The following is a 21,648-nucleotide window of genomic DNA, read 5'->3' on the forward strand; positions in this document are numbered from 1 at the left end:
TAAAGCTCTTTACCTAAGTCACACCTAGAACATGTTGAATAAGCTAAAGATGGTTAACGTGCAATGTAAGTACAATTTCAGTCTACTTCGGCAACACAAGTTGGAAACAAATAAGAAAAATTACGTTCTGAAATCACTGGTGAGGCTAGGAAAAAATTCCCCTACATACAACACACGCTATCCCGAAACAAGGAAAGTTGATAAATACCACACGACCTACCGTAAGCAAATACCAAGGTACACATTACCAACCTTGTTAAACGAGTTGGACAAAAATGGCACAGATGTAGAATTGAACTCTTTGAATAAGCTACGAAACATATATAATTATCGATTGTTTCATCTTTTGTTGCAACACTACGTGTGCTTTCTCTGTTTTTTTTTTCTTTTCTGATCCACTGATCTTGCCGCATTATTTTTATATATTCATTGATTTTCTTTATGGTCATATTAGTCCCTTGTTTGCATTATTTTGTATTTTTCTGAAGTTTTGTTTTTCTGCATTTCCGGCATCTTGATTTTCTCCTGTACATGTATGGAATTGATGTCACTGTATGCGATGCTATGGTGCACGGACCCAGTCAAGCCTTTTCAGGCTTTTTGTCCCTGCTCCGAACATCTGGCAGATGTTGAGCAAAGCTGAATTGTATTGAGTCGAAAGCGCATTGAAAAAGGAAATAAAAGCCCACTACCGTGACTTCATGGCTTAGAACTTCAAGGCCACTTGTCATTCAGGACGCATGCCTTCTTTTTTAATGACCTAAGGCTATCATAATCAGGGTATTTTACGCTCACTGGTGGGTGAAGGCCTCTCCTAGGGATATCTCGAATTTTCCCTGTACTTAATCAGCTTAGTCCATCCTTTTCCTGCGAATTCTCTCATGTCATCACATCACCGATTCCTCTGCTGTCCTTGACCAGGTTTCCCTTCCCACTTTGCCCATTCTATTACCGAAACATATAAAGATAGCTGCTGCATGCAATACATGACCTGCGCAACTGACTCCATCCTCTTAACGTCAGCTAGAATCATCATCATCATCGTTATCATCATCATCAGCATATCTTGTTATTGCCGCTGCAGGATATAGGCCTCTCCCTGCGCCAGAATATCAGCTACTAACAAGTTTGTCGTGAAAAATGTTTGAAAAATTTCAAGCGAAGCTTTCTTTGTCTCAACCAACGGGTTTGGCAATGTGTGTGTATATATATATATATATATATATATATATATATATATACAGACACACACAACTTGGGGCAGATGTATGCAGCACTGGGTAGGCGCGACAGGGTATATGCCGATTCTTGGCCAATGTATTTCCAAATGAGTGTTTGTTTTCTGTCTATTTGTTTTTCTTCGACATTCGCCGCTCGACGTGCATCAAAGGTCGCCTTCGTGCTTGTGACGTAGACAGCTACAGCTACAGGCGACGAGGCCGCGCTTATGTCATCCGCTACTGCTGATACTTTCCTAATTGAAATAAGCTTCGTGTGATTCAGATTGCAACGTTGCGTTGGGTCTGCGTGTCTTTTGAACATAAATTTGATGCTGGTACTAATATTCCCTCCTAATCATCTCTTGTTTAGCGACTACTGGTTGCAAAAGAAGTGGTGCGTGGACATCAGTTTTCTGTAGAAAAGACGCATACGAACGTTACTGACCCACCGCGGTGGCTCAGTGGCTATGGCGTTGCGCTTCTGTGCACAAGGCCGCGGGTTCAACTCCCTGCCGCTATGGCCGCATTTCGATGAAGGCAGATTGCAAACACGCTCATGTGCCGTGAATTGGGTGCAGGTTAAAGAAACGAGTGATAGCCAAAATTATCCCGGGATCCTCCTCGACGGTGTCCCTCAGAACCCGCTGTGCAGTTTTGAGACAATTGTTTCAAGAAACCTTACCAAATTTTACAAAGGTGCAGCATCTTGCGTGGTACCTGAACAAGAGATCACTTACATGGTCTCCATTTTACGCATGAACCATTTCTGGATTGAACTTAAAAAAATTGTTGCACACTGTCGTGAACGCAGTGAAGGACATTGCTTACAACTGGGCACAGGTTTGCACATTTGCACACTTCGCAATGGCTAAGATTTTTCGGTAGTTCTCGTAGAGGTCTCTGAACGATCTTGCAAGTTTTCCCGCACAAACCGCACAGACATATCGCAGTACTTCGTACCTTCAAGATCAGTGTAATGGAGCCTATGATGTAGTTATTTTCATAGGCATGTGATGATCGCGGTCTTCACTCTCAAGTTTTATTGAACATTGTGTTCGTGGCAGAACAACAAAAAAGAAGATTGTGACACCAAAATAGAACGCAATGAATTACGGAAATGTGTAGCCTAAACGGCAACTGTATATGATAAACAGATCCACCTGGTTGACATTCCACAAATACAAAAGCACACATTTTCTAGTTGTGATGTAAAAAGCACACACACACGTCACAGTTCGTTGACAGAGTAAAGCACGTGAAAAGGTAAGAAGGGGTTGATGTGCTTTCGGAACTAAGGAGTAGATTAAATAACTGACACTTAAATTAAAAGGAGACTCTTGCCTTTACAGTGCTCTTTAAATCAAACAATGCACGTCAGCAGGGCGTGAATTTGGGCAAGTTTATGACTGAATCATTTAGAAACAGTGAGCTAAATACGGGAGCGAAGGGAAAGGGACTCGTACTTCAGCAAACCATCCGGACAACTCCCGGACATCGCGCGCAAGTAAAACGTCGCTTATAGTACAAACGCTTCGACTCATTCGGCCCACTAGATTTTCGGAACGAGACGGATGCAACCGTAGGTGCATGGTTTTGTTGAATTGCCATCCATGAACTCAACTTTTCGTACCGAGTGAAGAATACGTAACTCGGAACGAGCCCGTATCCCTAGGTTTACCTATGACACCCATACATTGTGCTCCCCGATACACGCACGTATTTCACTGGCGCACACTTGGATCGCGCTGTTGCGATAGCTGGACAGAACCACGCACACCACAGATGCTCAGTGTCGGCCGGAGTCAGGCAGCAGCGACAGCTTGTACAAACAACAAATAGCAAGTGGCGTGCGACACCAATTTCGAGGCTTTGTGAAATGTTGTGCGCGACAGCTGTATACCTCCAGGCACAGCTATACTACACAAATATGGACAGCCGCGCTTTCACCTGATTTGCCGTCTCGATTAAATTTTTATTGGCCACATCAGCGGGGAATTCTACGTACGAGCCAGGCTTGAACGCTGTGAAGAGATACCAAATGATAAATGCACACACTGTGCACAAAAAGAGACCAACACTCATGTGGTGACGGAGTGTGTCATAGCACGCGCCTTCTGGAAGCTGGTTGCAAGAATGTTTTGCAGTATCCACCGTGCGGCCACCACGGCGGCGAGGTCTCGTCTATTAAAGCGCTAGCCACGTTTATTGGTGCTTCCGCAACAATGCAAAGCAATCTCGGCAATAAAATAAAGCAACGCAACCCACACTGCGCGAACTACGGGCGATACTATGGCGTCATCTAGAAGAACAGCTGTTCTTTGCCGAGTTTCTTCGCAGCTGGTCTACGCGGTACCTAACCATCTGTCGAGGCAAATTTTTATTCAGACAGAATGATGGCCAAATTATGTTTGCCGGAGTAAGCTGCAAGTGCCCCGATTGTCATTCATGAATTCGAGGCTGACAATAGTTTTCGCATGTATACTGTAACAGTGTTGTTGAAGTGGACATGGCAAAGCCTGTCCCAAGTAGACGCCATGTACTGCTTTGTTTGCTCCTTTGTTTATATCGAGTACGATGTATTTGATGTGCGATGCGTATATTGTACTCAATGCATGCACCGTTATTGGATGACAGAGTAATATGTACCACACTTGTACGCGTGCCTACGGGCGAATAAATTTTCATTCGATTTCGTTAATCGCCCGGTATAGGCGCAGTGGCCGATTCGACAAGTCAGTTGAGCTGTCGCCCACATGTGTCCGGATGCTAACATGCAAGTGTGGAGAATTGAGTCAAGCAAGAAAGCGGGAGGCCTGGGTTGGCAAACGCATCGAGCGGGATAGGGTCCTTTTCACGTGCAATTTGCCCAGAAGTCCGGCTTTTTCCTGGCTTATCTCCACATCACCAAGATTCCAAGAGTGGAGTTGACTCGTTCGAAACCACTATTAGCGGAAGCGCATACCAGATACCTTCATTGCTTACCTGGAAGTGACGGGCCTTATGGCCCAACCCTAACGAGGCAGTAGTAGTCCAGCCTAGTCGACATCGGCACGACAAAGAGGTGAGGGAAAGGTGCGATAATAAATATGTTTGAAAAACAACTAGCGCACGATCAAAAGGAAGATGACCAAACGGTTATAGGGCAGCGTCGAATTCGTTGTAGCACGTCTCCCCTTTGCTCTTGTCCTTTTCTCAGCGCGCTATTCGAAGTTTAAGAATGCAGCCTACATTGAAAGTACAAACTGGGTGAAAAGAAAGAGAAGACAACAACGATGTCACATTTTACATGCTAAGGAAGTTTCCGAATAACGCATTCGTTGTTGTTGGGCGCTAAGTTATGGCGCGTTCTCGTGCCAGTTCTCGTACAAATAAACTGAATGCAGCAACACTGCTTGACCAAGTTGTTTCGAATATACATAAGTAATTTCGTAAAGGGAATCTTCTGAATGGCCACTGCTTTCTTGAGGTACAAGCGGGGCTCAAGATTTGACACGATGAAGTATGTTGGCGACATGCTCTTTAAGCATGGAGAATCTTACTATCCGCCATGAGCACACTTGCCGCGTCTTACTGAGCATGGTCTTAGCACAACCTTGCCTCCTGCTTTTAATCCTACCTTAGTGAAGGTGACTACACAAGTGCAACCCTCACTACGGCGTGCAACCAGAAGAAAATTGTTCAAGGTGTAACCAAAGATCTGCAACATGCACTTGGGCTGTACTCAGTTTTTGCAACCCTTATTCTTTTGCACTGTCTTCAAATATTAAGTACACTGTCTCCTTACGAAGTGAACGCAATACATCCAATAAAGCACCTTGAAGTAAAGAAGCGGCCGCTGGCTTGAACGCTGCACAGTATGTTTTTTTTCTTCTCGTCAGCCGCAGTGACGTTAAAACAGAAGGAATCGGTCAGCGTACACCCTACGTGGCAATTAGCGTACGGTCTGTGTCAGCTGGAAAAGCCAGTGGTGTTTTCAAGCGTCAAAATAAAGTATGAGGCCGAAGGTAGCATGATGACACATCAAGAATTCCGTCCGTCTGGTCATGAATTTGACCTTTGGGCGCCGACGTTGCCAGCGCAGGCCTAACGCCGCGGCTGCGTAAGGGCACTTATTCAAGCCTCCCTGAACAGCGCACAACCGATGCGGCAGCATACGGGCCCCGACTCGAGTTTGTCGTCAAGGATTCATCAGAGCGCGTCCATGAGGATGTCTGCAGCTGCCCTGATGCGGTACGTCAACGAGGCTATCAGCGGCGCAGCAAGGGACGATGCATCGACGAGGGCTCGCTTCAGGGCGGTGAACCGCGACCCGACGTTGGCGTCATCGAAGCTGACGCCGAACACAACGTGCTTGCTTAGGTAGCTTGCCCACGTGTGGTTCCTAAAAGAGTGAGTAAAAGTACAAATAGATGACGGAGTAACTCGACGAGGCCTCAATCACATCTCGCAGGACATTTTATTACTTATTAATTTTATTTGTTAAATTTACGTATACTGCAGCCCGATAAAGGGCTGTAGCGGGATTGGGGACATTATGCATTACTATTCATCATACATTAAAAAACAGGCACATGTCCAAAAAAATGAATGATTAAAAAGAAGCGTTTTACATGTCAGCGAAGTGCTTACAAGTGGAAGCTATAAAATCTTTTAGTGATAAAGAATGAAAGTTACCGGGTAGAGAATCCTAAAGCTCAATTATATGTGGGAAAAATGTATTTGAATGCATAATGCAAAGAAGGGGCAAGTCGCGCAGACACGTTGAATGTGTTAGTACGAGCGAAAATAGGTGTTATGTTCAAGGCGTGAGAGCTACTGGTACAACTTTCGTTAGTAAATGTGATATAGTTCTAATCTAAAAGACCAGAGGTAGAGTTATTAACTGCATATAAATGTTCTAAGGCTTCAATGCCCTAAAGTGAAGTAATGGTTAAATGTTCAGAGATTGTTAAGCATGTGTTGGTGAGAAACTGCGGCTGTAATTTTGGCAAATGAAACGGGAAGATTTTAGCTGACACGGATAACTTATTTCACAGTGTCTATAGGGAAACCAAATGACAGATGCGTATTCTAGAACAGGGCGAATAAACATTTTATATAATAGCAGTTTACTATGGCGAGAGGTTTTAGCTAAAGTGCGGTGCAAATAACTTATTTCTTTAGAGCTTTCCCGTTTACCTATTCGATGTGTTTAGAAAAAGAAAGTTGTTTTGTTAGAATGATATCTTAGTAGTTATATTGAGACACTCTTTAAAGTTTGATCCAGAGAATAATAAAATGAGAGGGGGCTCTGTCTATTGCTAAATGACATCAAGACTGTTTTACTACAGTTGATATTCATTTGCGACGTTTTGCACTAAGCGCACAAACGCGTGATGTGAGGTCGATAGGAGCTGACCTCGCTGAGTTAAAACAAACAAACCGCGAGCAACAATGAAGAAAACTGGCTGTCCAAAAGAATGACTGGCATTACTGAATATATGTTATTGACATGTTTCTATAATTGAGCACATAATCATTGTTCTTTTCGGTGACAGCACCAAAGTAATCTATGCTTTCCTGAATTTTCTCAGAATTGTTCTCTAAGCAGTTGCTGCAATTTAAATATTTGTTTTAAGTGCATACCATTCCAATCGAGGCACTCGGCTGTTTCAATTACAGCGTTTCTGCTATCCATATTTACTTGAATTAAAAAAATCTATGAGGGTAAAATTTAATCCTCTGGCACAAGCAAGACTGTTTACTATATGCTCCAAGTCATTTACAGCGCATTCGCATGCGGCTTGCAATAATTCATTGCTTTTATTTGTTAGTTGGCATAAATGAGAAGCTTTTCGGGCTGCTGTCGAATACCTCATTCGTTCCATGAAATTAGGTATCGTACACTTTAGCTGCGACATACACTGGATGGTTTGCCGTGTGCCCGAGGCCAAGACGCTGTAGTTATCACGCATTTTTGCTGCAGCATTCGACTCAGGAAGCATGGAAACGAATGTTTTAATGGAACTTGTTAGTTTGCGTCACGCATAATTTTCAACATTACTACGGCTGGGGTGCTGAAGGGATCCCAGATCACCTAATCTCGAAACAGTAAAACTTATACAATTGCTACGACATCTCACCTGTACATGTTCCCTGCAAGAACGCCTGGACTGTCGATGAACACTCGTTCCAAAAGCATCAGCTTGTTGTTTATGCCTCTAAGAAAGGAATAAAGATTTCGAAATATATTTAACGCGCGCATGCAGCTTGCTACATGACGCATCCCACTAGAAAACATGCAAACTGTGTGTTCTTTGCGCACAGGAAATGCTGCGCGCAAAAGATCATGGGAAGCACGCCACACCTCGCATAATATTTGATAAAGCCTACATGGAAGGCTATATTAAGCACCCAGTATCGCAGTACTTAAATGGTCATGGGAAGAGACTTGCGCTTCTTTACACTTCTGTGCGAAAAAAAAAGGAAAGTTGAGGATAAATACCACACAAACTGGCGCAGGACAAAGCCTACACAAGTCATCGGCAGCTTGTCTATCACGAACGGACCTTCGCTCCTACACATGCAGGAAAACGTTCCATCATATATTCAGCAATTATAACAGGCGCTGCACTTTAACATACTACGCTTAAAGCATTCTTGGTTCCGGGGGCGTATTGCGTGTCACCGCAAGTGCAATAGTCATTCGAAATTATACGAAGTTTATGTCTTAACTCGATAAGGTCAATTAGCCGTACATTTGGAAACTTGTTTCACCACTTACATGAGCTTTGTGACGGATTACTTCTGCAGCCGGCCGCGCAGACTCTCCTTAATCAGGGTGTGAGACCGGGTTAGTTGGTATTATATGCTGAAGTGACTAGCGCAAATCCTTAACCCTTATTCATCTATTTGGCAGATCTGTCGTCATTCTCTTCGACTGCCACACCGTTCTCGCGCGCTTGCTTATGAATTCTTTGCTCTGAGTTGTGTGCCATGCGTCACTTGTCAGCTTGCACTAAAGACAACAACAGCTAGTTGTTTGTTTTTGCTTCCATAGATTCCAGCAAGAATTCAGCTTAATGTATCTGTTTTCTGGCATCGTTTTCTGTAGGCGGCTCATGCTTGAGGCGCTCACAACACAACTAGAAGCTGAACATCCCGTAATGTCTTACGTATCGAAAAGAGCTGAAAAAACCAACTAAATGAAACAAAAGCGTACACGATATAGGCGCAGAATAAAGGAGAACATATCGACGGAAGCCCGCGTTGTTTTATATGACGCCATGTTAAAGGGCCATGCGCACACGCTTGGAGGCGCCTGGGGATGTATCCAGATAACAAAAATCGAGCGTTGACACTATTTATAAACATATTTATGCTAACACAACATTCCAGTTCAGCTACATGGTCTGCCCCCCCCCAAAAAAAATCCGTGGATTAGTATTATAATTCCACATAAGCTAAAGACACGCCATCCCAACCGTAATAAAACTGTAGCTGCGAAAAATGTATTTCAGCAAACCTCGCATCTCAATCGCATTTGATTTCGATTTTAGCAAGCAGGCACTTCAAAGGGCTGCTAGAATAACTTAATTGGTCGTGTGACGCCACAAGTGTAAGAAAAGCAGATCTAAAACATTTGTTTACTAAAACAACAAATTGTTTACTGAGTACTTCATGAAAGACGCCTAATGTTCTCCAACGCCGAAAAAAAATTTATATTACCGCTATGATTCCGCTGGAGCGAAGTATCTTGCTGTTTAACGGCACTAGAAACTGCTCAATATTCTCGCGAATCTGCTCAAGTTTAGCAAAGAAAATCTTGATCTTGAATCTGCTAAAAAGCTTGGCTATCCGGTAGAAGCGCATTTTGGTCCTCAAACAAGCAAATAATGTACGACATATAGCAGAAAATTCGCCCAAATGACCACACTGCCATTATCGTTTACAGCCACTGCTGTACGTGTAGTGAGGTGCGCGTTGTAATATTGCCTTGTTGCTCAGTAGCCTTCACAATCTTGGCAGTCTGTTTCACTAATGATGCTTGGCTCTACATATGGCATGGCATGGGGGCGAAGGGGCTTAATTAACTCAGCCTCTTCGGTGTTGCAGCGTTGGGGAAGATTACCTTGGGAAAAAATTGTGAGACGATGGTCTGTTTCAGAAAAAAATGTTTCTATCAGACCTACGCGACATTACAGAATCACTGAGAAAACATCAGCGCAGCTGTCACACATTTTCATTAAAGATGAAGCCATTCTGACGCGTGGCACTCCCTGGCTCTCAACGCCACTCCAAGAGACATCGTAAGGGTGCCACTATCAACTAGGTGACTGTGTGACATTCTCGCTGTACTACTAAATGACTACTACTACGCTACTAGATGACTCGATGTCGCATTTCTGGCGTCTGGGCGTGTAGTTCACAGAAGTGCCGACGCGATATTTTTGGTACTGGTGAAAATGCCGAGAACTAACAATTACCCCGGTCCGCCGCTAATATTATGCTGCACCTGAGTTATTCTCATCACCACGTGTCAACACGAGGTGATATCACAATACACGTATCGAAACAGCATGCTTGCACACTTTTTATGAATGCGAACTCTATAATAAATACCCCAATATTGAGAGATTGTTTACGATTGTCGTAACGGCGCCAGTAATTTCACGATCTGCGATATTCATCCAACTTTGGGGAACAATGATTGCAAAGGAATTTTCCCAAATACGGTCCCATTTCATTATTCGACCCTACCTGTAGCATTGCCTGGCGCTATATTAAAGAGAGAATGTCTAACGGAGAATGAAATTTTACCCGCCATTACATAAACATACCATGAGTAAACTTCATGAACGTTTCAGTTTGTCTGCGGCGTAAATAACTCTAGCTGCGACTATATAGCAAAGTGGCTGTCCACAACGTCCCAACAAAATAGTCAGCGAATATTTAAAAGGAGTCAATGGCTTTTTTTTTTAATTTTCACTAAACTTTACTATGTTTTGCTTAGATATAGTGCATCTTGCAATGTTATAGCTGGCAGGTCTGAAATAGCTACGTACTTTTGTGCAACTCTACTATGTACAATTACAACAATGAAACCCAATATTTCTCGCCACACACGCGCACACACGTTCAAAGGTCAGGATAATTGCAAGTTTAGCCTCAACCGGAATGATACTTGAAGCAGGGATCCGCCTCTCCTTACCTGAAACTTTTGCTATGGTGCCTCTCCTGCTCGACAGCATCGGCGGCCCTCGAGAAGCTTTCCACGGCTGACACTAGTGGCCCTGCGATGAGTAGCGAACCAGAATGACAAACCAAGAAGCGGTAACTAACCTTGGTCACGCACTTTCGAGGAAGATAAACAGTTCCCACGCTAGCGAATTAGAAACCGCCATCGAAACACAAACACTGTACTTCTAGATTACCACGGCAAAAGAAGGGCACGCATTCTTATACAGCTCCTACTTTGGATAAATAACATTACGTAATTCCATGCGCTTTCCTAACGTCAAAAACGCCCCGCGACTTCGTAAATTCGTAATTTGCAACAACGCACTGTGTAATAAACAAGTAAACATTACTGAAACTGTCCGACGGCAGGATTCGAGCAGAGGACCTATAGTACACGAGTCCGCAATTGAAACCATTACGCCACGGGCGCAGGCATCGACATGGAACGGCCTTATGAATATCTTGCGGGCAAGCCAGCGTGCTGAGACCACTTTACGCGTTTCGATTTGGCCACCTCGCCAGGTTGAGCAGCTGCACTTATAGTAGCGATTGTGCGTGTTCGCGCAGTTTTCTGCACTTGGGAAAGTATAGGTCGCTTTGAAACTTAGGATACTGAACACAGGTAAAGCGTAACAGACAAATCCACAAGAAAGGCTGCATCCACAAGTACGAAGATCAAGAAAATCGATGTATTTTCCATCGTTCCCACGCTGGCTGAACGATCCCAGGGCCATAGTTCCCTCTAGTAGTTCTTGCACGAAAATCTATGGTTCTGCTCACTCCTCATCGTCCACATTTGCGCGGTTCCACTTTCTTTTCTTCCTTAGATTTGCCACCGACGTTCCCTAGCCTGCCCTAGCCGCTTTAAATATTTGTGCGATATGTCAGCCAGTGAGTCATGACAAGTTAATTCAAATAGTTTGTTATAAATAATGATATATAGTAACCATCGTTTGAAAGAGTGAAATAGTGTGACAATGTCAGCATTTTGCACTATAGCGCGTGAAGATCACTGCATATTGAATGGGAACCTCGTTGCTGACATGGCTGAGCGTTTATGGTGGTGGGTTTTTAACCTGCATGGGGAGAAAGCCACTTGCGTAGGTGCCACAACACCTTTGTAAATGTACTTATTTGTACCAGGTGTTATGAATATATTTGCCACACAACGTCACGATCACTGTATGCTGTCAGGATTTTTCTAAATGAAAAGGGAAAGCTTGTAACATACTCCTTTGAAAAAAAAAAGAGGCCTATCTCTGACTATAGAAAGTAAGAAGCACGTTAGCCTTTCGCCGTAAATCAATCACCATTAAATCTTTGTCTTTATGAAGGTTTTTTGCATTGTCAATTGAGTAAATTGGTTGCTGGTATGGTACGAATTTTCATGGTAAATTTTCTGACAGGCGCCGCTCTGCGCTCGAAATATTAACGCCTATCGTCTAACGTGTTCCCCATTAAAGCTTGCTCGTCGCATCAAGTGATAACAGGGCGTCTAGCTTTACAACGCTCATATATACCGCTCGCGTCCGGCTAGGCAAAATACAACAAAGGGATCCTGTAGTCGTTTTTTTGTGCGAAGTCTCTCAAACATGCGAAACTTAATAAGGTGGCTTTCAAAGCGCTTTTACTTGCGTTTTCCTCTTGAACCACCAATAACATTTATACGTTGATAAAGAACAGGCATTTTACGCAAAAAGCATAGTGCCCCTCTGTCACGCATTCCAACCCATTTGCCGAAACATGTTAGACGAATATATATACAGGAGACAAGAATAAAGAATAGCACCGCTTTATGCATCTTCCGTTCTTGTGAGGTTGCCACAGTTGGCACTTCTCGCTCTCCCCTATTTTTCGTTTCTTAGCACGTTCCCGTAGGTAGAAGCGGCCCAGTCATTCCTTTTTCCCACTCTTCCTACGCGTCGGACATTACATCACGTTTCGCGTGCCGCACGTACCCACGTCGATTCGTTGGTCCTCGATGTGCGTGGCGTACAGCACGCGCAGCTCGGCCAGGCTCTCGTTGAGTGCCGCTGCGTACGGACGAACCGTGTGGGGCAGCAGCGCCGGCACCGCCAGTAAGTGCGCTGCCGACGCCAGCAGCTGCGTGACGGCCCGAAGGAACTGGCCGGCACATACGGTGAAAGCAAACCAAAACAAACAAACAAAAACGATTAATACAGTCAGGTATTGGGAGACGGAAGTGGCCGGTAAGTACTTGAGAAGGAGTGTACGGATACATTCTAGCCACACCGCATGCTTCCAGCTATCGAGCGCTTGCTCTGACCTTGAATTGTGCAAATGAAGCGCAGTATGAATAGGACACTTTCTTACGGGACAGCGATAGCAACAGTCAGCTAGTGTGGCGCTACAAACAGCTGCAAGTTAGAGCATGGCTTAGTTTATGGAATTGTAGTGGCTCGCACTGCGACATAACAAATCGGGCGTCTCCGAAGGGCGTGGCAGTTGGGTTAATCGACGATTCGGTTTCGGTTTTGAGGACGCAATGAGCTGGAGTCAATCCTCACACAAAACTTACCAGCGTCAATTTGTTACAAATCTGCAAGCGGCTATCGGCTCATATGAGGCAGTGCTACAGGTCTTCCACTAATTATGCACGGCCGTCTGTCATTCCTTCTTCAAAAGTAAATTTGCTTAATTTTTATATTAGCGCTTTAATTACTACGACCACTCTCTTTAATATGTCTGCCACTTCTGCAAGAGTAATCCCGAAGAAAACCAACAAATATATATCTTCACTATTCATGGGGATCGTCGAACGCATTTCCTGAAACGCTCTCTATGAGGCTGAAAGAGAAATAATAATAAAAAACAGGGCTGTCTCAACGGTGGTAACGGACTGCACAAATTCTACTTCCTCCTTGGCTGGCGAAATAACTTTTACAGGCAGCGCCGGTGTAGTAGGGCAGGATAACGTATCAGGAAGTGCATCTACCTGTTTATAGGAAGAATTGTCGACAAGATATTGATCTTGAATAATGTCTTGCTTTGAAAAGCTTCGGAGTCAGAGCTTATGGCAGAGCTCTGTCCTCCACTTGAGGAAAGTAAAGGTTACCTGACTCGCATCACTGCATACCTATAAAATTACGTGAGGCACCACTTTCGGAAAACATGAACACAACAGCAGCGTTTCCAAATTCACGTTGAGATACGTGCTGTCACAAGCACACTTCTTTAAAAATGAGTGCCTACTATCCAGCAGCGTACTCTGCGCAACAACTTTGATATTTACCGAAAATTCTTTGTCGACCATCTTGTAAGCCATTTCCGTCTCGTAGATGGTGTGGTAAAGTGGCAGGCATGAGTCGAAACTCTGAAATAATATAAAACGTTAATAATAAGTTCAAGAAATATTGTTCGCAGTATTATGCTATATATACTGTATAACGGAAACTCAGAATTCATATGCCAAACAGCATATTTATCTTCAACACATGCAACGCTGTTGCTGACGAAAATATCAGGCAAATGGGCAGCTTGTAAATGCAGAACAAGTAAACTGTGATAACGTCTCTTGCAATGATATGACAATAACAGAAATTGATGAATCAGTTAGGCACTGCTACATATGCAAAAAACGCTCGGATGAATTCAGTGTGGCCAGGCTCAGCCAAATCATGAAATCTAAAAAAAAGATCTTGAAGTTAGGACGACATAACTTTATAACTTAGTTACCACCCAGGAAAATAATGAGCAAACACGCAAGCTAGCTGCATGAAAGACCTGTGCCTCTGACCAGGAATAGTCCCTATAAACTAAAGTATCAAACATATAGTCACCGCGTATTACTTAGCGTTAGTAAGCATTAGCAAGATTTGATTTTTAAGTTATCGAATCAATAAAGATACAGTAACAAACACGAACTAAATTAAACTCAAGTTTTCAAGCATTTGCGTACTCGCATTGCTTAATAATGCGAACCACCTGACCTACCTGGTTACGGCATGCGTACCGAACGTCCACGCAAGGAATGCCAAGTTCGTGGAAGAACGGCGCGTAGTCACTGTCCGATGCCAGATCCAGGAACCTGAATAAAGCATTATACCGATTGAGCTTCAGGTCAGTGCGTAAGCCCTACAAAAGGGTGTTGCAGCCGTCAAATGTTGCAGCCGTCATTGCTGACAAATTTGACATATGTGTCAACACAGAATGACGCAAGGAAACGCAAGCAAAGCGGACGACGAGTATTGCTGTGGGAAAAATATGCACCCCAAAGGGGTGCAACCGTTTTAAATGTGTAAGGCACGAAGATAACTGTTACCGGCTTTTTATTATTGATGTATTTTCGTAACAGAAGGTTTCAGGGCAGGCCGAGCATAAATTGAACATCCTAAGGTCAACCATTCCAGAACTAATGAAACAAAATTGTGTGGCATAAAGCCGGGAAGAAAATTAAACGTCCGCTACTATTCGACAAAGGCTGCCCATAGCGCACTGAATGCAGTATATTCTGTCGTATGTTTAAGGAAATATTATATTATTTTTGATCGGTCCTCATATTCTGAGAAGACCAACTGCTTAAAGGGACACTAAAGTGAAAAATGATTATTTCTGCATCAGTAAATTAGCGTCATACAACACCAAAAAACAACACTCCTACAACGATAAGACGTTTGGTAAGCCAGAAAAAGCGCAAGAACGAAATACGGGTGGCGACGCCTACTTAGGTTCCCGCACCTGGGGGCTGTGACGTCTTGGATTTTGATGGCATCTTCTAGGGCCTACTAATTATATATAGCGGTACAGATTGACTACATTGTGTTCGAAAGGAACCAAATATTAAACATGGCAAGTTTCGGGAACTTTTATTCAGCGAATGCGGCCCAAATGCGAAAACATACTTCGGAATCCCTGACGTCATGCTGGCGTACCAGCGCTGGGGTTTCGGCCCGAAATTCAAATACTGATACTTGGACCTTCATTTTCTCATCTAATAAACAAACTATTTTTTTAAATGACTGCCTGCAGGGTTTTTAAACAATGCTTCTTTAGTCTAAACTGATTTATTGTTTCGCCTTAGTGTTCCTTTAAGGAGAAATCTCCTACTCACGTTATTTTCGCCTCGGCAAAGCAATTACTGCTTCCTATGTGTTGCAAAACAAAAGCGCAATTGACGCTGTGAAGGGCAGGATGCTCACTCGTGTTTTTAGGTAAAGCATATACTATATTTGAAGGTACATGTGTTATAATAATTATATAGATAGCTCTCATTCTCGCGGAGAAGTGCACTTACGCTCCACAAATGTAGCTGAAAGTGAGCAATGCGAAATCACCGAACCGCTTTACATGTATCGAGGCCGACGCACCCGTTCTATCCCATTCAAGCCTCTTCGTTTTCTGTTTGCGAAGAAAGTTCTGGGTCTCATTGCGGCAAAATTCAATGTTGCATGACTCATTGAATGGCCAAGAACCACTTGGTTGACGCCAGAATAATTCCCAGTGATAAATAATCGTAAGGATGTTGTCAATCAACGTTTCTAGGTGAAATCTTGAAAGCGACAAAAGTTCACGTAGTAAGCGGCCTAAATGAAGGACCACAGATCACTTTTTTATAGGACTGGCATGCATTTCACACGCTTTTTTTTTTGTTTCACAAGTGCTTAGAATCCGCAGTAGATGTAAATTTTCGCATATGTGCGTACCTTGGCTCGGTGTCAGGATTATTGAACGACGGCGAGTTCACAAGCCAGGTGTCGAACACCGACGACCTCCCGTGCGCAACTTCGTCCTTGTCCGGATTCGGAATCTACGCAATAAACACAGCGTGAAGCTGTAGAACACAAAACCGTAAAACTTGCGCTCTACCTGTCGATTTGTGAAAATGATTGCTTCCTAGTACAGGGCACTGTGGCGTCTAGAAAAAAATGACGCTTGATGCAGTTACAATATCAGTAAAAGATCGGTGATATTATAACCAATTTTCACCAGACATTTTCGCCCTCGTAGCTGTACCTATGCAAACAAGATGAGGAAAAGGGCGGAGCCTAGGTGCAGGGGTTTCAACCAATAATTCTGGCCTTGCAATTGGCGAATTCCTTCTCAGAATGTGAGTGACAAAGGGAAACGGCTGTTGTCTTTCAGAAACGCCGTGAAAAATGAAAAAGAAACAACAATCGACTTTTAGCACTGTGCAGTTGAGATTGTGGCAAGCCTACCCGCTTTCGTCGAGAAGTTACGTCAGTTTTATTATTTGAACGTGCTCATGAGGTCAAAGTTCCCCGCCTTTTTTGTTTAAGAACACGAGGCTCTTAAAAAGCTGCCTTTGGCTTGCCACATGCCAGAATTTAATACCAAAAGGCACCAGACACATTATTACACTAGACATGCTGGCTACCAAAAGGCTACTCGTGTGGGTGCTCAAGTTAGGATGCTTTCCGCCGTACCTTTTTAGATGATTGCCAGATCAAATGGGCCAGCAAGGGACTGGCGGACACTTCCAGAGTGCCGTTTCCCTGAACGGCGATGTCCACGTTCAAGTACGCCACAGCTTGATGACTCAGCCGCACGCGATGTTGCTGCGTAGAACAGAGATCCTTTGGTTAAGCTTGGCGAAGCTTTGAGATTACACAAAACAACCCGTAGCGATTTCCTGTGAAGCGATGCTTCATAGACCACTCGTCATACAGTAAGCGGCATACAAAGAAGACAGATCCGCAGGAATATGGAGCCTTGAAGTGGCTAACAGCGGTCGCACAACTGATGCCTGAAGTTTGAATTGAGAAGTTCTTAAATTGTAGAAGGCAAGTCCTCCTGTGGGAACGCCGGCTCTTCGTTGTAATATCCCTTGTTAGGCCGCTGTTGATATACGTCACTCACTACTATAAGCATGGCCTCCGAGATGGGGATGCGCGCGCTTCGCCACCCAACTTTGGAGGCCATACTATAAGCTATTGTTACAAGGCAAAAGAATCAGGTATTCAATCTGCAAGCCCACAAAAGAACATATATGTCGGGTCAGGTTAAGTTACGTCCGAGAAAAGCCGTACGCTGCTCTGGATGTATTAGGAAAACTCAGCAATTTTGACATAACGCCATAAACCAACACTTGTACAACCATTTCTCCAAGAATCGTGTTTAGGCAACGTTTATGGGAACGGTGGGAGCTTCATTATAATGCCGTCCATGACCATCTATCATACTACAGTCAGAGGAAATGCAGAAAGTCAAAAACAGCGAACAACACAGCAAATGTTTAAATCACTGCATATCAACATTCCTCCTTTTGCTAAAGCTACCTATCGATTCTGAGAATGTCAACACGCGGCGTGAAAGTCAACACGCGGCGTGAAAGTCAACGTGCTTGCAGTCATTACTACGGCGTTTGCACTTTTCTTGTTCAGAGTATAGGGACACTCGACCTTCGTTAACGGTGCCCTACCTCGGCCCATTCCTGGGATCCGATGAGACCAAACTCTTCGGCGCCCCAGCTGCAAAACACGAGCGTGCGTCGAGGCTTCCAACCTGGGCAAATACAGAAATGGTTTGAATTGATGGGACAGTTGCTTACTCCACCTTTCTTTCTCGATAGTGTCGTTTCACGCAATCAAATATAATATGCTAACAGACGCACTGTGTTGCCGGTAGAGGTAGACAGACTGCCGCCCGCGAGTGAGTCTTCGCCCGATACTGTGTTTTTACTATCTACCTATGTACCGCTCTCTCTCTCTCTCTCTCTCTCTATTCTATATATATATATATGGACTGCTTCTGTACTGCATCTGTACTGCATCTTGACGGCTCTATGCTAGGATACAAGATCCACGGGCCATGCTAGGAAATTAGGAACAAGATCTAGGTGCGTGTCTCAGAGGGAACACAAGAGCTTGCCCGCTGTACGCCACAAATCTTTCCATTCGCTCGTCTCGTGCAAGGAGAAATAACAATAATACTTTATGGACGATATTGCAAAACAGTTCTGCGGAAGCCCGCCACGTGGAGGAAGTTTCGTGAAAGAAATACATTGCCATCCACCGAACAGCACAGCACTACAGTTAAAATAAGATACCGCACGGGATTTCACACGGGGCACAGGCGAGCAAGCGCGAAATTTTCGCAACATATTGAAGACTTGTAGTCCTTACGATTCACAGTGAACACCAGTATTCGCAAAAGAATTATACCTAATATGGCGTAGCGAGATCTGTCAAACGCGGCAATTCCCGCTTGGAAGGACAAACGTACTACCGAGCTACGCCTTCTGAACGCCGTGCGAGAGGCGAAATTTAGCTCCGATTCCTTCATTACTGGAGCAACAACGTCGCCTTCTCCGCACGCAATATATTCACGACCGAGTAGTGGCTTCTTTTCTCTGCACAACGATATCAAAGTAACGCGCGTGGATAGTATGGTTCGATAGATAAAAGCGATAATACTATAACATGTTTTACTTACATCGGTTTTATCAAGAGATCATATATCAGAGCTTTTTCAAAAGAAGTCTGAAGTGCGAAAAGCTGACAAAATGACACAACTATTGGTCAGTAGAGTGGGCCACTGAAGCAAAGCACCCTATGTGTTTGCGAGAGAGAGAGAGACAACACGACCCGGCTAGCATACGTAAAGCCTTTAAGCATACGAGCCGTCGGGCGCCATCTAGCTGGAGAGGGTGGCGCTGCGTGCTTGAATTCGGATCGTGCCACAAGACGCGTTACAGAAACGTCGCCAGCTCTTTGATCTAATCGTCGATACGCGTGCATGGCATCGAAAAAAAAAATTGTCGCAGTTACGTGCGTGCGGCTGTGGTGTGCGGCAGATGTTTTTTGAACTGCCTTAGCGCATATAGAACGTGTCATCAACTGGACGTGTGCTCTATCGGTGTGCTTAAGTTAAGGCACTCACAACGCCAGAATCCCAAGAGTTAAAAAAAAAAAAAAAAACGTTACCTGTGGCACGAACATTTTCGACGATCGTTAACAGCAAAAAAAAAAATAAAAAAAAAAAATAAAAGAAAGAATCTCACCTTGCCGGGCCATCCTGCCGTATGCTTCAGCGATGGCCATCAACGCCACCGTGCCGCTGACGGGGTCGAACGCGCCGGGTGTCCACGCGTCTCTGTGGTTCCCCACCAAAACCAGTTTCTCTGGCGAAACGAAGGCAGGAAAGGAAGAGTGAAAATAAGTGGTGACATCAAACAACATCATTTTTTTTTCAAGCAAGCGTGGTTTATTTACACGAGGCGCCATTAGTGCCTGTGAGAGAGAGAACAGGTAAATTTTGCTGGTAGACCTGTCATTTTTCTTAACGATCCCCTGCCGTTAGCTTTCTTTCGCTATATCGCTGGAAGAAGGCTTACAGGTGCAGTGTACGCTCGTCTCGTGCGGGCCTTCATTATTTATTTCTAGCGTTTACAGTTGCTACACGTATACTTAATAAATTACCAGGAAGAAATTGAGTTCGCCATGCCGTGTAATACGCAGGGCAGATAACCGGTGGTCCAGTTAGATTTACAGAAAGGGTGTCACGGGAAGGAATGTGCCGTCGAGGAAAGCAAATTACTACTACTACTACTACTACTACTACTACTACTACTACAAATAATAATAATAATAATAATAATAATAATAATAATAATAATAATAATAATAATAATAATAATAATAATAATAATAATAATAATAATAATAATAATCAGCCTGTTTTATGTCCACTGCAGGACGAAGGCATCTCCCTGCGATCTCCAATTTCTTCTGTCCTGCGCCAACCGACTCCAACTACCGCCCGCCAATTGTACAATTTTATCGCTCCACCTTGTCTTCTGCCGTCCTCGACTGTGTTTCCCTTCTCTTGGTACCCCTTCTGTAACCCTAATGGTTCACCGGTTATCTAACCTACGAATTACATAACCTGTCCAGCTCCATTTTTTTTCTTAATGTCAATTAGAATATCGGCTATACCCGTCTGCTCTCTGATCCAAACCGCTCTCTTTCTGTCTCTTAACGTTATGTCTAGCAATCTTCGTTCCATTGCTCTTTGCGCGGTCTTTAACTTGTTCTCAAGCTTCTTTGTCAGTCTCGAAGTCTCTGTTCCATATGTCAGCACTGGTAAAATGCACGGATTGTACACCTTCCTTTTAAATAATAATGGTGAGCTTTAAGTCAGGCGCTGACAATGTCTGCCGTATGAGATCCAGCCCATTTTTATTCTTCTATGAATTTTCTTCTCATTATCAGGGTTCCCTGTGATTATCTGAATAGCTCGGGTGTGATGAAATTGGGTAATTCGCAGGCGCAATGTGGGGTCAGCTAGCGCAAGACAGGGGGCGATCGAAGATCGTACGGAGAGGCCTTCGCCCCGCAGTGGACATAAACAGGCTGATGATGATATTCTATAAGTTACCACAACTGGCTACAGAAAGCAGCCTAACGTGGCGCAGGGTTTTGTTTGGAAATCATGCTGTTCCTATTACACTGAGCCAAGCGCTACACAGAGACAAGAACGAATGACTGATTACGAGTTTTAGACTGAACAACACACAATTTAAGACGTTCATCGGAATGTACGCAATGGCTGTTGTGTTTATGGATGGACATTGTCTTGTAATTGCATGCGGTTGCCGTCCTGTCGCAATAGTCTATAAAATGTACCGTCCTCCCCGCCAACTCCATTCAAGGACACTGCTAAAAACGCATGCGTGCGTGCACATGCGCGCACACGAGAGGCTTACTTCGAACGACAGGGACTTGCCCATTATGGCTAAAGCTGCAACTTGGCGCGAAAGAACTGCAACACAAATTTATGTCACAGTCATACGCGGGCTTGAATACTGCTTCAACCAGATACGTGTATAGATCGCATATCGGCGAGCCGGGCAGTCGGCGGTACCCCTTTTCACGAACAAACGCCGTTCCTACGGCGCCGTATAGTTTCCGTTTCACTTGGTGTCACCACAGTTCGCTAACCTCAATCTTGGTGCCACCGCAGCGTTTGCGGCGATGTGGTTGCGCAGTGAAATTGGATTGACTACCTCCTGCTCCTGACTACATCGCTACAAAGCTTGATGACGGAAGACGGTAGAGAACCGTCGGTGGTGTTGTGGCCCGAGTTGGCCAAATTGAAAACCATTGCTTGTGATCAAGTGGCACAGGTTGTTGCGCGCCTTCCTGCCTTCGTAGAAGGAGCGAAGGAAGGATTGTAGAGGACGAGTGTGAACCGCGACGTGTGTGAGCGCAGTGAAATGTCTTCACGAAGA

General features: G+C 44.2%; 1 protein-coding gene across 1 annotated transcript in view; it reads right to left on the bottom strand.

The window, feature by feature from the left end:
* Positions 1 to 2,245: 2,245 nt before the first annotated feature.
* LOC126534088 (N-acetylated-alpha-linked acidic dipeptidase 2-like) overlaps positions 2,246 to 21,648 on the bottom strand; it is a 58,918-nt gene continuing 39,515 nt past the window's right edge. Inside the window, exons 10-19 of the mRNA XM_050181308.3 lie at positions 19,420 to 19,539; positions 17,839 to 17,921; positions 16,844 to 16,975; positions 16,103 to 16,206; positions 14,394 to 14,487; positions 13,693 to 13,773; positions 12,398 to 12,563; positions 10,411 to 10,492; positions 7,343 to 7,420; positions 2,246 to 5,601 (exon numbers count right to left, since the gene is read on the bottom strand). Of these exons, the coding sequence (XP_050037265.2) occupies positions 5,409 to 5,601; positions 7,343 to 7,420; positions 10,411 to 10,492; positions 12,398 to 12,563; positions 13,693 to 13,773; positions 14,394 to 14,487; positions 16,103 to 16,206; positions 16,844 to 16,975; positions 17,839 to 17,921; positions 19,420 to 19,539 (1,133 nt within the window). The 3' untranslated portion in view covers positions 2,246 to 5,408. The remainder of the gene's footprint in view (positions 5,602 to 7,342; positions 7,421 to 10,410; positions 10,493 to 12,397; positions 12,564 to 13,692; positions 13,774 to 14,393; positions 14,488 to 16,102; positions 16,207 to 16,843; positions 16,976 to 17,838; positions 17,922 to 19,419; positions 19,540 to 21,648) is intronic.

The sequence above is a fragment of the Dermacentor andersoni genome, chromosome 7 (assembly GCF_023375885.2).
Source record: "Dermacentor andersoni chromosome 7, qqDerAnde1_hic_scaffold, whole genome shotgun sequence".
Taxonomy (NCBI): Eukaryota; Metazoa; Arthropoda; class Arachnida; order Ixodida; family Ixodidae; genus Dermacentor; species Dermacentor andersoni.